Source organism: Typopeltis vanoorti, chromosome 1, assembly GCF_054136105.1.
Source record: "Typopeltis vanoorti isolate ZY-2024b chromosome 1, IOZ_Tvanoo_1.0, whole genome shotgun sequence".
In the NCBI taxonomy this organism is placed as follows: domain Eukaryota; kingdom Metazoa; phylum Arthropoda; class Arachnida; order Uropygi; family Thelyphonidae; genus Typopeltis; species Typopeltis vanoorti.
In genome coordinates this window covers 15,064,140-15,082,946 of record NC_143549.1, presented here as the reverse complement: position 1 = coordinate 15,082,946, position 18,807 = coordinate 15,064,140, and the positions used below count along the sequence as shown (strand labels likewise).

Sequence of the window (18,807 nt, the reverse complement as noted above, 5' to 3'; positions counted from 1 at the left end):
TTTATGGATGTGATGTGACCACGTGGTCATACCACATCCTATATAAAAAAACTCTACTATATTGAGAATTTAATGTTAAATAATACAGATATTTTGGTTAGCTTTTACATCACCTCACCAACATTCCCTTAAATGACACCTTATCACTTATAAACAATTTTTCCTTCTGATATCATAGATCTCTTTTCTTTTGTTCTCCATTCCAATTTGTACATTAATGGTACAGGAAAGGATCTGAGAGGAACTATTCAGTTGTTTGCTGATAATGCAAAATTGGATAGACCAATAATTAATACTGATGATGTTAGAATTTGGCAAGATAATTTGGATAGACTGGCACTATGGGCAAAGGATGTCAGTTTAATGTGGCACAGTGTAAGGTTATGCACCAAGTGTGACCAAGAGAGCAGCAGATCTATGGAAAGAACCTTATGAGGACAGGTTGAAGATTTATGGGATACAGAAATTGATCGAAAGGCAGAAAAGGTAGTATGAGTGTGACATACAAATTACTGAAGGGTTTGTACAAGATTAATTCAGAGGAAATTTTTCAGAACAAGTCTGAGGTGGGGAACTAGGGCTATCCTTAAATAATTCTGAACATTTCTCTTGAAATGTTCAGAATTATTTTCTTGAACATTTATCTTGCAAGTCTCAATCATATCACCCCTCTTTCTCCTGTTTGCTAGTGTCTGCAGTCTACAAATTCTCATTCTCTCTTCATATTCAGTATTCCACAATCCTGATAAACAGATAGTAGATACCCTCTATGTGTTCTCCTCTCTCATCCCTCCTTGTTAATTTTTTTTATGGAATATTTTGAAAAACAAGCTCTTGATTCAACCCCCCCCTCCCCTCAAAACTTCTATATGGTTAAGATATGATGTGTTCTGTGTTTGGTCTTATGGTCCAGACACATTAGACTCTTTCCTCACTCACCTCCATAGTCTTCATCCTAGAATCCAGTTTAAAATCAAATAGGAAAACTATCAAAAATAGGAAACTAATAATAGTTTAATCTTTTCTAGACATCTTGGTGTAGTTGTGGGTGGTGGAGAGTTGTAAATTGGCTACCCTCCTTCGATGAGTCTTTGGACTCCCTGGAGATGTTACATAATAGTAATACTATTACTATTACTAAAAATCTTTCTGAAGAGAATATTGAGGAATGGAAAAGGATTTTTTTTTTAAGATGTAGTGTCATTGGAACAAAAGGTATAGACTCTATTGGTTAGTGTTTTAATGACATCATGTTGAGGGAGGGAGAGTGATGGGAAAATTTTCTGTACACTGTAACCTGCTCTTTTCAGTGTACAGGAAACTTTCCCATCACTCTCCCTCCCTCAACATGATGTCATTAAAACACTAATCAATAGAGCCTATACCTTTTGTTCCAATGATACTACGTCTTTAAAAAAAAAAATTAAAAAAATTTAAAAAAAGAATCCTTCCCCATTCTTCAATCTTCTCTTCAGAAAGATTTTTAGTATCACTATTATTATTATTATTATTGTTATTATTATTAAGAGAGAGACAGTGAGAGACCTCCATGGAGTCAGGGACTCATCGAGGGAGGCCACACACTACATGCACTAGCTATCATACTTATTCTTAAATTCATTAACATCTAATGTCAATTAGATGTTAATGAATTTAACACAACATCTAATGTCAATTAGATGTTGTGTTAAATTAGCACTCACAACATCTAATGTCAATCAATTCCAATCATGCACCTCTCTATGAGAGAAAAATCTAGCCCTTACCCCCCTTCTTAACGACATTCACCCTCAGCCTCCAAGGGTGCTCTCTTGTCCTTTCCCCGCCCTCCATAAATTGAAAAATTTCATCAATTGAACTCCTGTATGACCCTTTCAGAAGTATGCAAGTCCCAATCATATTACACCTCTTTCTCCTGTTTGGTAGTGTTTGCAGTCTACAAATTCTCAATATCTCTTCATATTCAGTATTTCACAATCCTGATATCATTTTAACACTTTCCTTTGTACTCTCCACTGTATCAGAATCACAACGGAAACTAGATCTGTGCACCATAGTCCAAATGAGGTCTAATCAAGGCCTCATAAAGAGGCAAAATAGCATTCTTATCTTTACATGTGAAAGTTTGTTTCAGCATTGCAATTATCCTTTCAGTTGTAATTGCAATCTTTGCTACATGGGCCCCTGAATAAAGTTGTGGTGAGAAAATCACAACCAACAAGTGGCTTAGATAGGGCTCTTATAGACCTAAAAATGAACTGCTGTGTTTATTTACAAATGACAGAAGTATCAGAAATAGAAGTATCAGAAAAAGAGATGAAATGGTTTGTGGATTTTTGTGAAATTCTGGGGCAAATAAACTCACTGAATGAGTTTATTTGCCCCAAAATCATTGAAATAAGTGAAATATGAAGTTGAAATAACCTGATGAGAAAAGAAATGGAAGGATATACTATTTTTCACGAGAATAGAAAGAACAAGAAGGGGGGGGGGCTGTTGATGATAGCAGGGGAATTATGTCCCCATAAGGAGGAAATAAGAGATCTGGTGGAGATAGTGGATAACAATCTGAAATTTAGGGGACACATAGCCAAAATTGTGAAGACAACACAAAGGCTTCTGGGAATGACGAGAAGGACACTGACTTGTAGAAGTAGGGAGATTCTTGTTCCATTGTATAAGGCTTTGATTAGCCTTATACAATGGAACATGGACTATTGTGCCCAGATTTAGTCACCTAGTTTTCAGAAGGATGAAGAGATGTTGGAAAGGGTCGAGAGGTGACTGACTAAGGTAGTTTCTAAACTCTGGAATATCGTGTATGAGGAAAGATTGAGAAGATGCAACTTGCAGAGTTTGGTGGACAGGAGGAAGAGGGAAGATATGATAGAGACCTGCAAGTTATTAAGGGGTTGTTATAGGATCAATGCTGGAGAGGTTCTACAGAAAATTGTGGGAGATCAGGGGAGAACCACAGGTCATCCCTGGAAACTGTATAAAGAGGATGTGAGTAGAGGAGTAGTGAGAAGCAGGTTTTTTTCGTGCAGAGTTGTGAATGATTGAAATGCCTTGCCTGAGAGTGTGGTGTCTGCAGAGAATTTGAGTGTGTTTATGACATGGTATGATGAGCTGTGTGTGTGTGTGTGTGTGTGTGTGTGTGTGTGTGTGTGTGTGTGTGTGTGTGTGTGTGTGTGTGTGTGTGTGTGTGTGTGTGTGTGTGTGTGTGTGTGTGTGTGTGTGTGTGTGTGTGTGATAAAAGGACCTCCTAGATGAGCCTTTGACTACATGGGGTCTTGCATGGTGATAATAATAAGATAGACATAGTGGCAATGGTTATGAGGCAGTGTGGTGTAAAATGGAAATTGACAGGAAGACATATTTACTTAGATGTTGCTATAGGCAGTTGGTGATGAAGAAATGTATAAACAACTCGGATTGTGAACAAAAGAAGAGTAATTATTATGAGTGATTTTAATTATGGCAGTATAGATTAGAATGAAGAGATAGCATTTGGGAATAAGGAAAACGAATTTCTTGAGTCATGAGGGATAACTATCTTAGGCAGCATGTAAAGGAGGGCACACGAGGATTGAGAGTTTTAGATCTGATCATTTCATCAGAGGATGTAATTGTGAGTGTATTTTGCACTTTCCTTTAATCGGTGAGAGTGATAACCTGAGTTGTGACTAGCCATATGCAGACTTCTGTGAGGAAAGGATATATGCAGAAGTACAAGGCTAGTGATTATGACAAGCTTAGGAGACCTCTTAGAGCTATAGCATGGAATGAGGAGTTGAGCAGTAAGGAAATAATTGCTGCTTGGGAACTGACAAAGAAATACATAATAGCATCAATGTATGAATGTATTCTGAAGGTCAAAAGTCAAATAATCTCAGTGTAAAATGGATGAATGAGAGGATTAATCATAAAAAGGAGAATGCAATTTGGAGGCAGTACAAGATGAATAATGGTAATAATCAGTTACATGAAGAGTATAAAGAACAAGCCAGGAGAGTGACTCATTAAGGACAACAAATGTGCAGTATGAGCAGAAATTAGAATCAGGTTTAGCCAAATCGGGTGAAGAAAACTCCCTAGAGATTTTTCAGATAGCCAATATGTGGTAAGTAGAAAGAAGAATGATTATGGTAAGATAATGTTAATCAATGAAAATGGTAGAATGGTAACTGCTGCAGAAAACATCGTTGAAGTATTCAGTGATTTGTTTATAAGGATGATTAATCCTCATTAGCCCAGGCATATTGGATATATTCTTAGTGCATTTAAATAGCCAAAACCCAAAAATCCACTTTGCAATGGAACTGGAAGCTAATAACTATCTGCCCTTCCTGGATACGCTAATCACATGTATTCCAGATGGATCCTTATCATTTTCAGTTTTTAGAAAATACATACATCTAGGGAGATATTTACACAAACAATTGCATCATCACCCTTCTCAACAGTATGGTATCTTAAAAACACTAACCCACAGAGCGAGAGCAATCTGTTCCAATGACAATGCTCTTGCTGCCTGAACTGGTCACTTACACCACACCTTCTTAGCCAATGGCTATAATCCCCATAAGATAGACAAAATACTAAATGCTCCCAAGAAACCCCCCTCTCACTATCCACCATGGAGAACTACAACAAAACAGTCACCATCACATACATTAAAGGCACATTGGAAAAGATATCAAGAGTTCTCAATAAACATCAACTACGTACTGTACTTAGACCGTGTGTCAAATTAGCAACTCTCATTCGTTCACCCAAGGACAGCATCTCTCCTTTATCTCATCCAGGAGTCTATGAAGTACCTTCCTCGTGTGTTCAAGCTTACTACGGTCAAACAGGAAGAACTGTGAACATTCGCATCAATGAACATGGCAAGTTGGGCATAGCAGACCATGCTTTGGATACCCCTGCACACAGGATCAACTGGAAGTAAACAAAAGTACTGCAGAGAAGCTTTTACAAGTCAGAGAGATTGTTCTTGGAAGCAACAGAAGCCTTGAAACATACTCTGAATCTCAACAAATATGGCTGTATAATGCCAGCCATTAGCCGAGTGGTTAGCGTATCTGCTCTCCAGCCAAAAGGCTGCAGGTTCGAATCCCGCCGTGGGCATGGATGTTTGTGATGATCTGTGAAAATAGTAGTGGTGGTAGATGTGGACTAGTGGACAGTAGATGGCATTGGTGTAGATGATGAAGTTGAGTGATGGAGACAGAGAGTTGTAGAGTACGTGCCCTCCCTCGATGAGTCTTTGGACTCCCTGGAGGTGTCAAATAATAATAATAATAATAATAATAATAATAAATTTGTTCTAAGATTTGGGAGGCAGTCATCCTAAGACATAACTAGTACCTGCATTCTCTCTCTGTTTTTTTTTTTTAAACATAGAGGGTGCCTAATTAGGACTTTAGTCTTTGTGTTGTTGCTACAATTGATTCAAATTAGCCCCATTGTTACACCATGTTGTTGTCGTCTTATGTACTGTGACAAACTGTTTTGTGCTCTGAAGATGCTGGTTATAACACCAGCGAAATATCAGCAGTAAGTCAATAAATAATTATTTATTTATCATTCCATGTTCTAATACATACCATCAAAATTAATCAACATGTAATGAACACATAAGTCTTTCTACATGTTTAAGCATGAAAATGAAATTCAAAAAAAAATTATTATCACGTAAAAACAATGTAATATAGTTTATGAATCACGATATGTGTCTCCCTGCTTAATGTTACTTTTGTGATTGTTTTACCTTAGCCAAATTATCAATACGGTCAGTGAGTTTAAAGAGTGGTATGATAGACTTTGTGTTTCTCAGGGGGGGACCTCCCCTCAGTGAGTCTTGACAGACTTTATGTCTTAGGAAGGACCTCCCTCGATGAGTCTTTTGACTCCTTGGAGGCCTGAATAATAATAATAATAATAATAATAATAATAATAATAATAATAATAATAATAATAATATCCACTTTATAACCTGAGATGCAAATTTGAATCAAAGCATGCAAATGTTCATCAGTCAGTCAAGTAGAAAATTTATTTTTTCTAAAACTCATGGCAGAAAATGCTTGTTCACAAATATATGTGCTTTGAAATATGATTATCATCTTCTTTGCAAAACTGTGTAATCCTTCAAATTTTTTGGTAAGCATCGATAAAATTTTTGGATATTTTCTAACAAAAATGCGTTCTTTAATGTTTCATTGTGTTGTAATTCCAAAACTTCCATCTATAGTGTTTGGTACGTCATCAATGTTGACATTAAAAGGGTTCGAAAATAATCACATTTCGATGCTATTTTTATAAAAATCCACAAATCTTGTTAAAAATTCTGTTTGTAAATCTTCAATAATACTAACAAAAGTTTCCTTTTGTGTTTGTCATCCAACTGTAGATGCAGATTCGCATCTACATAATTTGCCTTTAAAAGCTTTTATGTCAGAAAACAGTTCTGCTAGTAATTTACCTTGGCCCTGCAGGTTCAAATTAAGTTCATTAAGGTACATTATAATATCTACCATAAATGCAAGAGACATAATCCATTTTCTATCCAATAGTTGTGGGACAATATTTTCACGTTCCATCATGGAAATATCTATTTCTTTGCATAAATTAAAAAATCTTTTTAGCACAGCACCTCTACTTAACCATCTAACAGCTGAGTAGTAGATAACATCCTTATACTCTGATTCTATTTCTCTCACGAATTCTTCAAATTGGCAGTGTTTCAGACTGTTGCGTTGGATGTGATTTACACTTGATATCATGATGTCCATAACGTCTTTCATTGATGATAAAATTTTGCAACAAAGTGCTTCCTGATGAATGATGCAATGGAACACCATTGGATTATCATAACCTAAATTCTGTAATTCCACACAAATTCGACCTACTTGATCAGTGTTAAAAACCACACATATTTCTTCCACTATTGGTTGTCACACTTTTTAATTTTTTCAGTCCAATTCTAAAGAATCAATAATTTCTTTTACTTTTATGAACAAATCATTGCTGGTTGTAGTACCTTTTAAACTACACAAACTGGCCAATTCTTCATGAACATTAAAGTCACTATCGATGTCCTGAATAAATATCATTAACTGTGCAGTGTCTGTTACACTTTCATCCATTGCCAGAGCATAACAATGAAATGATTTTGCTTTAAATTTAAGCTGCTCAAATAAATTCATACCGATTTCTTCTACTCGCATTGTACAAGTCCTGGCAGAATAAACTAATATCTTGAAATAAAGTCTTCTTTTCTGGGCATATTTGTTCAACTACAGCTAATAAACATTGTTTATTAAATTCTGAATCTGCACAAGGCCTTCCTTCTTTCACAACCAGTTCTGCTATGACATAACTAGCATGAACAACCAATTCATTATGAATACTTTGCTTCTTAAATACGTTTTGCTGAGCAGTCAAAGAAGCTTGTAATTTATTAATTTGATTTTTTCTAATTTCACAGTCTAAATCCTTATATTGATTTTTATGTTCATTCTTGTAATGACATCTGATATTATATTCTTTCATAACAGCAACACTTTTATGGCAAATAAGACAAAGGAGCTTACCCCATTTTCAATAAAGAAATATATTTGCTGTTCCATTCATCATTAAACCTTCTTCCTTCACCTGCAATTTTACATTTTCTTGGACCCATTTCTGAAATTATTTTTAACAAATATATATCATCTTAAAATAATAGTTAATATTATTGAATTATATTAAAAGACAAACCAGGGAAGGCAACTACAAAAGTGCACCAAAATCTCAGTTGTTGCTGGATGAAGTCGCCTTTGTAATCCCCACTCATGATGACTCACACGGTTGTCTCGTGCCAAGTTGCATGGCAATATCACGAAATATAGGTATAAAATTATTTTTAATTTATAATTCATATTATAAAATGGGTTCACGGACAATTCATCATGGGGAATATTCATTGAGAGGAAAATAGCCCATCTTACACATTAAACACAACTTCAGATAAGCAGATCGGCCTATAATTTGAAGCATTAGTCTTATTACCCCCATCTTATGAAGCAGAACAAAATTGTTCTGCTTCATAAGATGGAGCTTCATAAGATTGGAACTTGGGTCTAAGACTCATGTTAAAAAAGGTAAACTAAAACTGTTGTTGACTCCTCAAAACACAACATGGTGATATACCATCAAGTCCCATGGTCTTATTAACCTCAAGTTTACTCAATTCATCAATATACCTTCTGCTATATTACCATCAATTGCTCTTCCTTCCTCTCTTTCCCACTGCTCTCAGGTTCTACATTATTATTATTATTATTATGGGCAACTCCAAGGAGTCCTTAGACAGATCGAGGGAGGCCCTAAACAACTACTCAACATCCACACAGTATCTATCATACTTTGCCTTGAACTCATTCACAGTCATGGCACCCACAACAGACTCTGGCAACTTATTCCACTCATTCACCACTCTCCATGTAAAAAACCTAGTTCTAACACCCTTGCTAACCGCGCTCTTGCCCAGTTTCCATGGATGGCCCCTAGTCCTCCCACCACCAGTCCTGTTCTGAAAACTATCCTCTGAATTAATCTTATAGAAACCATTCAGTAATTTCAATGTCTCAATCATATCACCCCTTTTCTGCCTATCAACCAATTTCTGCAACCCACAAATCAACCCGCAGGTTCATTCCATAGACCTGCTATCATCTTGGTCACTCGCCTCTGGATCCTCTCCACCTCCTCCCCATCAAGAAGAAATCCTGGCACCCAGATCTGGGCACAGTAGTCAAGATGGGGTCTTATCAAGGCTCTATACAGAGGAACAATAACTTGATTGTCTCTGCTCGTCAAAGTATTCTTCAGTAACCAAGTGATTTGATGAGCTGATTTAGCCACTTTTTGCAATGTGCCCCCTAAACTTCAACTCCCTATCCACCAACACTCCCAAATCCCTGGCCTCGTCAATCTCCTGGAGTACACTTCCACCAATGTGGTATACTGCTTCTAATCTTTTCACCCCAAAATGCATAACCTTACACTTTGCCACATTAAATTGACATCCATTTCTCCTTAGCCCAGTCCTCCAATTTATCCAACTCATCCTGCTAAATTTTGACATCATGTGCATTCACTATTGCTCTACCCAACTATGCATCATCAGCAAACAAATGAACAGTTCCTCTCAGATCCTTTCCTATATCGTTAATGAACAAATTAAATAGTAGTGGTCCAAGAACAGAACCCTGGGGCACTCCACTAGTCACAAGATGTCTTTTTGACTCCACTCCTGAATAAACCACTCTCTGATATCTCTCCTTCAACCACCCTCCTATCCATCTTACCAATCCATTATCTATCCCCATCTGCTCCAGTTTACTGATTAGGGTTCCATGTGGTATCCTGTCAAAGGCCTTGGCAAGGTCCAGTAGTATCACTGTAAACCCATTACCCCTATCCAGTTCAGCCGTCACTGTGTTATAAAACGTGGGCAAGTTACTGAGGCATGATCTACCCTTCACAAAACCATGTTGTCCCCCATACAATATCCCATTTTCATCTATCCAATCCTGTATTCTTTTCTTGACTAATTTCTCCAAAACCTTGACAACGACTCCTGATATGCTGATCGGTCGGTAATTTGCAACAGAAGTCTTGGAACCTCCTTTATGCAGTGGAACTATTTTCCCCTCTTTCCACCCCCTCGGGACTAACCCAGACCCGAGACTCAAATTAAACAAAATGGTCAAGGGCACTGACAATTCTATAGCTGCTTCACCTGACACCCGAGCTGGTATACCATCCAATCCCACAGATGTATTCACATTAAGGTTTTGTAATATACTATTCACCTCCATTTCATTCACCTCAATTTTACTTTCACAAGGATAAAATACCTTAATGAATTGCAGATCATTTTAGGATCTCTAGCATGTTTATTATTGTGGTTACATTCCCATTATCACTGGCCAACATCACTTTCCATAACCATTCTTCATGCTACTGGTTACATATATATATATATAAATCACCCTAGTGTTCTTTTTGTCTTCATTGCTTCTGCTCATATTGTGCTTTTACTAATCTTACAAAGCAAGTCACATTCCTTAATTGCTCTCTGTATTCCTCATGTAACTAATTATTGCCACCCATCTTGTGCTGCCTCCACAATGACTTTTTTTTCCAGACTGCATGCTACAACTCGTCAGTCATTTATTTTACATCTACCTTATTTAATTTCCTGACCATTGGAAATTCAGACTTTTTCTCTGCTGATAGTTCCAGGTTGATCCTACTCAGAAATTGTCTCTGCTGGAAGTCCTTGAGTAGAGATCAAGCAGCATTGATTTCTATCTCATCTAATTCCTCATTACAATACACAGCTGAAAGATGCCTCCTGAGTTTGATTTAATCACCTGCCATATAGTTCCACATATATCCCTTTCTCACAGAAATCCTGATATGGCTGCCACCACCCAAATCATTATTTCATGGTCCTTTTCACAAAATGAAGGAAAATTTGATGCCTTATACACAATAAGATCCTGTGATGAGGTAATTAAATCCAAGACAATTGATCCTTGTGTAGTACCCTCTGCTATATGCTGCCTAAGATAGTTATCCCTCAAAAACTCATGAAATTCAATCTCTTTGATTCCAGATGCTGTCTCTTCATTCCAATCTATATTATCATAATTAAAATTACCCATGATGATCACCCTTTTCTTATTAGCCAGAACAATTGGCTTATAAATTTTCTTCTCACTACACTCCACATTACCAGGTCAATAGCCCCACCAAAACTCCCTCACAACATACTTCTTCACAATCAATGTCAATATTTCTATCAAGCAGCTCTGCCTTGTATGGGAAACTCTTCTATCATCAATAGCACTCCTCTTCCCTTTTTTTTTTTTTTTCCTGTCTGCTTTCGATAAACTACATAACCTTCCAATCTTCCATCTCTATTCCTGTTAGAAGACATTGTTGAGTATTCAGTGATCAATTTATAAGGGTGTTTCATCCTGATGAGGATGGAATCATGAGGAACTAAGTGTACTGAACATAGGAGAGGATGACTTAACTGTGAGTGAGCAGGAGGTATTTGAGGAAATAAATAAACTTGATGTCAATAAGGGAATAGGATTTGATGACATATCATCATATATCTTAAGAGAATGTTCCAGAAAATTGGTGGTAGCATTGGTATACCTGATTTAATAAGAGTCTTGCAACAGCACAGGTTACAAGGGAGTGGAAGGAGGGTAAAATTGTTCCACTGCATAAAGGTGGTGATAAGGCAGTAGCTTCAAATTATAAGCCAATCTGTATATTTGGAGTTGTGATGAAGGTGAAGAGATTGATGAGAAGTAGGATACAGAAATGGGTTGAGAGCAGCAGTATTCTCTGTGGTTATCAGCATGGGTTTGTTAAAGGGAGATCATATTTCACAAACTTACTTATGTGCTATAACAAGGTGACAAATACCTTAGACCAGGAAGATGCATATACAGTGGTGTACTTGGATTTTGCAAAAGCTTTTGATAGACTGCCACATGACAAGATCATAAATAAACTGAAACATATGGGATTGGATAAAAGACTTCTGAGTTGGATCAATGACTGATCTGTTAGATAGGTATCAGAAGGTTGTATACTGCACCCCACATACAACCTTCATCTTCCACTAGTGATCTTCCAAAAGAGGAAGATCACTAGTGGTGTGCCTCAGGGGTCAGTTTTGGGACCATTGTTGTTCAGTTTGTATGTTAATGATATTGGGATGGATTTAATTAGTGATATGCAGCTGTTTGTAGATGATGCAAAACCTGGGAAGAGCAATGCAGAGTCAAGCAGATATCACGGCCTTTCAAGAAGACTTGAATAGATTGCATGATTGGGCAGGTAAGTAGAACTATCAGTTTAATGTTGCAAAGTGTAAGGTTTTGAGATTTGGTAAGCAACGATGGGATACAAAGTATACACTTGGTGGAAAAACTTTAAAGAATGTAGAGAGATGAGAGATCTAGGAGTGATGATACAAAGGACCTGAAATTCAGGGACCACACTGCACAAGTTGTGAAGACATCACATCAGATAATGTGATGTGACAAGGGGTCATCCCTGGAAGTTGAATAAAGGTGTGGCTAGTAGGGGTGCGAGGACTAGATTTTTTGCTTTGAGAGTAGTGAATGAGTGGAATGGGTTGCCAGAGTCAGTTGTGAGTGCTCTGTCTGTTAATGTCAAGTAGAGATATTAACAATTGTGTGGATAGATTGAGTCTCCTGTGATGAGTCCTTGGTCTCCATGGAGGTGCCCATATAATAACAATAATAATAATGGGTAGCTGAAAGCGCTGTTAACTGAAGAAATCTCATGTAGTATACAATGCTGAGTGGGTTTCAAACTATAACTGTTTCCAAAAATAATCCATCTCAACTCAATTAATGCTCAGTCTAAATAATGTTTCAATGGAAGGTTAGTCAATATTATAATTTTGATTATTGTTTCTGAATTTGACAACTCAGAAACAAAGGCCTGTGTAGCTCAGTGGAAGTGGTGCTTGCATCCTCTGTGCTTGGTCGCTCGAAGTTTGACTTAAGTTCAAGTCTAGTCACCTACTGGAGGAACGTTTTCTAAGCCTTTCTTTGATCGGTTCCCGAGTTAGTCGATCTCTGGCACAGGCAAACGGGTTTTTCCTCCCGGAAACTCGGGTTTTTCATCCCATAAATTTGAGAAAATAGACTGTAGTACCCACATTATTTCAGGTAGTGACATATCTTGTTAGGGTTAGGTACCAAGAGATGGCAGCACTTATTTGCCAGCCTCTTCATTGGTGGCTGCTATAATTAGTGATAGACATGGGCCAGCTATCTCTGATTGGCTACCGGTGGAGATTGAACTGCCCAAACAGTCTCCAAAAGCTAGATAGGGTATAAAGGCCTCACCTACTCCCTATAAGGGAATTAAAAAAAAAAAAAGCGTTAGCAGATTTTTATTTTATAGTTATTTTGACAACTATTTATTTATTTATTTTCAAAATAACAGAATTTTCCTAATAACAAAATGGTACTATAGCAAAACTTCTTTCTTACCTTAAACAAACTGTGAATCCTTTCAGTGATATCAACATCTGTTTTAAGTAACCACAGTCCAGCAATATAACTTCTAATATCTATTTTTCCACTTCCTAGCTGTAAATTAAATACAAATATAAGAAAAGTTTAAATTAAACATCTTTCCATATACAGCTAAGAACAAACCACAGCAGAAGCATTTGCACATTGTGGCAAATTTTTATGTTATTATTATTAATGCCAGACCTCATAGAGTCAAACACTCATCATGGGATATACACACTATCACACATAAAGCTCATCAAATTTCAACTCATTCAAGGTGTCTGAATTTACCACCTCTCAGACAATGTATTCTACTCACTAACTACTCTCCATACAAAGAACCTTTTACTCATTCCTTCGGTCCCACTCTCCTTATACAGTTCAGATGCTGTTTTGAGAAAGTGACAACATAGACTAAATAATAATTAAAAATGTACTTATTATTTTCCATATTCCACCAAAATTAAATTAGTATCTTCATCGATGAATACACTTACATCAGCTTGTGCAGAGAGGCACACTTCGGTAAAAGAGAATGAACAGGAGAATTACAGAGAGGCCTAAAATCTACTGACTTTGGTTTCATGTTCCTGTACAGAAGAGAGTTTCCTATATGAAAGCAGTTTGATGCAATGATATTTTTTCAGAATGGGATAGTTCGTGAGAGCAGAAGCAGATTCAAGAAAAATCCTATCAAATTTAAAATTGCTTCTGTGGAGTGAAGTGGCTTTTTTCCATCATATCCAGTGATGGGCAACCAGGGCATGGTCTGCTAAACCTGAGTGGCCATAGTGGTGGAAATGGATTGTCTTAGTATTCAGATGTTGATTTGTCCTACTTGTTTAGCCATAGTATGAATGATTGCAGCTGCAGGATACCTGGTAGACTCCAGATGTTGCAGCTGGTCTTCAGAAGAGCAGATGCCCACTTTCTGCATTTTAAGATGTTGGCTGTAAATTAAAGATGCCAAGAAATTATATTCTTGGTTTCATCCTTTATCCAAGTGTAAGCAAAACAAAGTTTCTGGGTGAGGTCACTTCGTGACTGGGCTACTTGTATAGAGAGGCTAATGACTTCACATCAATTGCCTTAGTATCCAATAATGCAATGCACACATCCTTGCAGACATGTATAATGCTATGCATTATGGGAAGGGCCACTACCTAAACTGGTTTCAACACCTTTATTCAGGTGAAAAAAGTAAAGGGGTGCTCATCATAGGCCTAGAGCAGTTAGTATAGGGGGTAGAAGAGTCGTGATAGTATTAGAAGAAAGAAAAGACAGATAGATAGATAGTATTAGAGATAAAGAAAAGGCCTCAGCTCTTTTATATCATCATATAGCCAAAGGTTATCAGTTATCCTTTTTCACCAATCTCACGTAGATAAACAACAAAAGACCAATCGAAACTAAATTGCAAAGATCACTGATACCCAGGTGGCTAGCTTTATCTGAGTTATCTACTTTTAGTTGGCCTTCTCTGCCTGGGATTATTCTCCGGTCATCCCTGCAATTGACTATAAGACCACATTGAATTAAGAGGATGGAACCATTTAAAAAACCTCTCATAGCAAAAACAGACAGAATTTTGTTTATCATCTAGCGAGAAACCCCGAGTCTGTTTCTCGCTAGATGAAATGGATAAGTGGCTGATAAAAGTTTTTTATCAGCCACTTATCCATTTCAGGGTTAAATTTTTAACATCGAATAGATCAAATAATAGCACCCTGTACTGATACCAGCACACCACAGACTAACACGATGAAATTGGTGAATTACATGAATAAGGGAATTCCCAACATTTATAGTTCTGATGCATGTGATCTGTGCCATCAGTGAAGTTGCTCTGCACCCCAAAGCATATTTCTTTCCCGTGCATCACCCACACCTGTGTACACTAGCAATGAAACATTAATTTAAACCCCGAAAAACTTGACCATTTTAAATGAGCACAAGATTTTGCATTTGTAAGCTTTTTTCTGCTTCTTATCAATACCTTGGAAATGAAATTTATATGAATAAGCATATAATTACTAATATTCATTAAGCACCGAAATACAGGAAGCAAGAGGGAATATTCCAAAGGGGAAGAGAAGGACTCAACTCGCCCCAACAGGGGCAGGGGAGAAAAGGGAGGAAACTCCATATGAATAAATAAAAAGGAAGGCAGGAAAGTAGGGGAGCAGAGAGAAAAAGTGTTACAGGAGAGAGAGAGAGAGAGTGAGGGATGCATGTGAGCAATCGAGGAATAGGGTGGTAAGAGGTGTAATGTATGGGAACTCAATGATCTATGGTGATCAAGATAGGATGCGTGAGGGGTGTTTGCCAGGAGGAACTATAGAAAGTGTGGCTATGGCAATTAAGAGAGGTAAAAGGGTGGATGAGATGATTGTGATGGTAGGAACAAATGACTTGAGTGGTAATGTAAGTAGGGCAGCGAAAGATATGAGATTCTTGCTTGAAGGTATACAAAAGAAGACACAGAGAGGAAAGATAGTTTGTGTGTTGCCTAGGTATGATAGTGACGAGCTGAGCAGAAGAGTGGTGATATTGAATGGCATAATAGCGAGAATATGTCAGAAGAGAGGATTGGAATATGTGGATGCTTGGAGTTTGTTTGAGAACAGAGAGGAATTGTATGCGAGAGACCGCTTGCATTTGAATGAGGAAGGACGTAGGCATCTGGAGAGATTGCTGTTCTGAACGAGTCAGTGTGTCCCAGTGTGGATGGCAGCAGAGGTAGCCTCTTGTGGGAATGGGTACTTGGGAGAAGGGGGATGACATCAGGTAACGCTGAGCCCAGTGGAGTCTAGAGGGGATAATGCTGGGTATAGAAGCAATGGCATTTTTATGCTTTATACCAATGCCAGGAGTATTCAGAATAAGGAAGAGGAATTGGTGGCCACTAATAGCATCAGCCTAGCCAAAGATTATTGGGATCACAGACACATAGTTGACAGATGAGAATATAATAACAGGAATAGAAGTTGCTGTGTACAGCATTTTTCATCAGGATAGGAAGGGAAGGCGTGGTGGTGGAATACTGCTTATGATAAGTGACACCCTATGTCCTCTAAGAGTGGAGGCTTTGGAAGGCTGTGACACTAATGATTTTGAAAGCTTATGGTGTGAGGTGGAGGTGGGCAAGAGAGGATATTTAGTGGGGTGTTGCTACAGACCAAAGAGCACAGAGGGTGGAGACCAGGAGATGTTGAGACAGTTGAGCATGGCAAGTACAAGCAGAAAGATTGTTATGGAAGATTTCAACTACAGCAGTATAAATTGGTGAGAGGAAGATGCATGTAGCAATAAAGGAATGGAATTTCTAAAATTCTTGAGGGACAAATGTCTTAGGCAATATATAACAGAGGGAACAAGAGGTTCAGAAGTTTTGGATTTGGTTATAGCATCAGAAGAGTTGATAATAACTGAGATGACATCTCTCCCACCAGTTGGAGAGAGTGACCATATGGTTTTGACTTGGAAAATGAATAGACATGCAGAAGTATCAAAGAGATGAGAACATATGTGGAATTATAAAGCAGGTGAATATAATAGTCTTAGACGTCAACTTGGAGAAGTTTTGTGGAGGGAGGAATTTGAAGGCCAGGATATCATTAGTGCTTGGGAAATTGTGAAAGAATATTTGTTGGCAGCAATGGCAAGCTGTATTCCACGAGTGAAGAAGAGGAAACAATTTGGAGTAAACTTATTATTATTATTATTATTATTCAGGCCTCCATGGAGTTAAAAGACTCATCGTGGGAGGTCCTTCCTAAGAACATAAAGTCTGTCAAGACTCATCGAAGGGGGGACCTCCCCTTCGATGAGTCTCCAATATTGCCTAAGAAACACAAAGTCTATCATACCACTCTTTAAACTCATTGACCATTCTCGCTCCCACCACTCCATCAGGCAATGCAGTCCACGGTTCAACCAACCTCCACGCAAAGAAACCACTCCTTACCCTCTTGCTCACAGTTTCCTTTCATAACTTCCAGGGATGGCCTCTTGTCATTATTCCTTCCCACTGTTCAACCAAGTGAAAGAACTCCCCAGTGTCAACCCTGTAACCACCTCTCAACAGGCTTATCACCTCTCCTTCTTCTATCCACCAAACTCTACAGTCCACATTCCCTCAGCAGATCCTCATAACTATCCTTGTACAGTCCTGAAACCATCTTTGTCATCCGTCTTTGTATCCTTTCCACAGTTAATTTATCCCCTTCAAATCCTGGGGACCAAATCTGAGAACAATAGTCCAAGTGTGGTCTGATGAGAGACTTATACAACGGAATGATAACCCTCTTATCTCTGGGTCAGTGTCCTTCTCATAATTGCAGCAATCCTCTGTGTTACCTTTATAACATTTGCAATATGTCCCCTAAACTTCAGGATTCTATCAATCATCAACCCCAGATCTCTTGTCTCACCTATTTCCTCCAGTATAACTCCTCCCATAGAGTATGCAGCATCCCATCGATGTTTCTCAAACCTCAAGACCTTACATTTTGTTGCATTAAACTGAAACCCCCATTCATTTGACCATCTATCTAGCTTATTTAAATCCTCTTGCAGGGCTACCACATCTGCACTATTACTAATAATCCTTCCCAGCTTCGCACCATCAGCAAACAACTGAATATCCCCTTGCAATCCACTGGCAATGTCATTGATATAAAGTTTAAACAATATAGGTCCTAGTACTGAGCCCTGTGGGACCCACTTGTAACCCTCTGCCTCCTTGAAACTGCTCCACCATACACAACTCTCTGATACCTATCAGACAGCCAATCCTGAATCCAGTTGACCAATCTGACATCCAGACCCATGTGCTGCAACTTAAATATCAGCTTATCATGTGGCACCCTGTCAAATGCCTTTGCTAAGTCTAAGAAAATTGCATGGATGACAAATAATATTAAACAGGAACTTCATGAGAAAAAGAAGCTATGGAAGAGATATAAGGAAAGAGGTGAAGAGAAGATGCTTGAAGAACATAAGACACAGGAGAGGAGAGTGACTAATATGGTAAGGAAAGTGAAACTGGAATATGAAAAAAGATTGGCCCTTAGATCCAAGGAAAATCCTAGAGAATTTTTTAGCTATGGGGCCACTAGGAGGAGAAATGACTGTGAAAGAATGACATTGTGGGATAAAAATACGAATAGGATGATTGATGCAGAGGACATGTTGTTCAATGTGGAATTGTTCAATGAACACTTTATTGGAGTATTTCATCCTGGAGCAGTCAATTTGAATACCAGAAGGATAGGGTAGGTTCGAGGTTTAGTGGTGCAGGAGGAGAGTATGTTCCAAATACAGAGTACTCTGAATGTCACTAAAGCTGTGGGATTGGATGGTATTTCACCACGAGTTTTCAGAGAATGTACTAGGGGACTGATAGTTCCTTTGACCTGGCTTTTCAATGAATGTCTGGCTGCCCATGGAATGAAAGGAAGGCAAGATTAATTCCAGTAGCAGACTGGAAGTCTCTAATTATAGGCCAGTTTGTGTGTCATCAGTAGTTAGTAAGATCTTGGAGAAAGTAGTGGGGGACAGTATACAGCATTGGGCAGATGAAGGTAATGTTATCTGTGAGAGTCAACATGGATTTGTGAAGGGGTGCTCTTGTTTTAGCAATATGCTAGCCATTCATAATAAAGTTACA

At 38.1% G+C, this 18,807-nt stretch overlaps 1 protein-coding gene across 1 annotated transcript in view; it reads right to left on the bottom strand.

The window, feature by feature from the left end:
• The window catches only part of LOC150109801 (lysophosphatidylcholine acyltransferase 1-like), a 424,292-nt gene that overhangs the window by 112,256 nt on the left and 293,229 nt on the right, over nt 1-18,807 (bottom strand). The window contains exon 11 of the mRNA XM_090396220.1: nt 13,110-13,208. Coding sequence (XP_090252346.1) covers nt 13,110-13,208 — 99 coding nt within the window. The remainder of the gene's footprint in view (nt 1-13,109; nt 13,209-18,807) is intronic.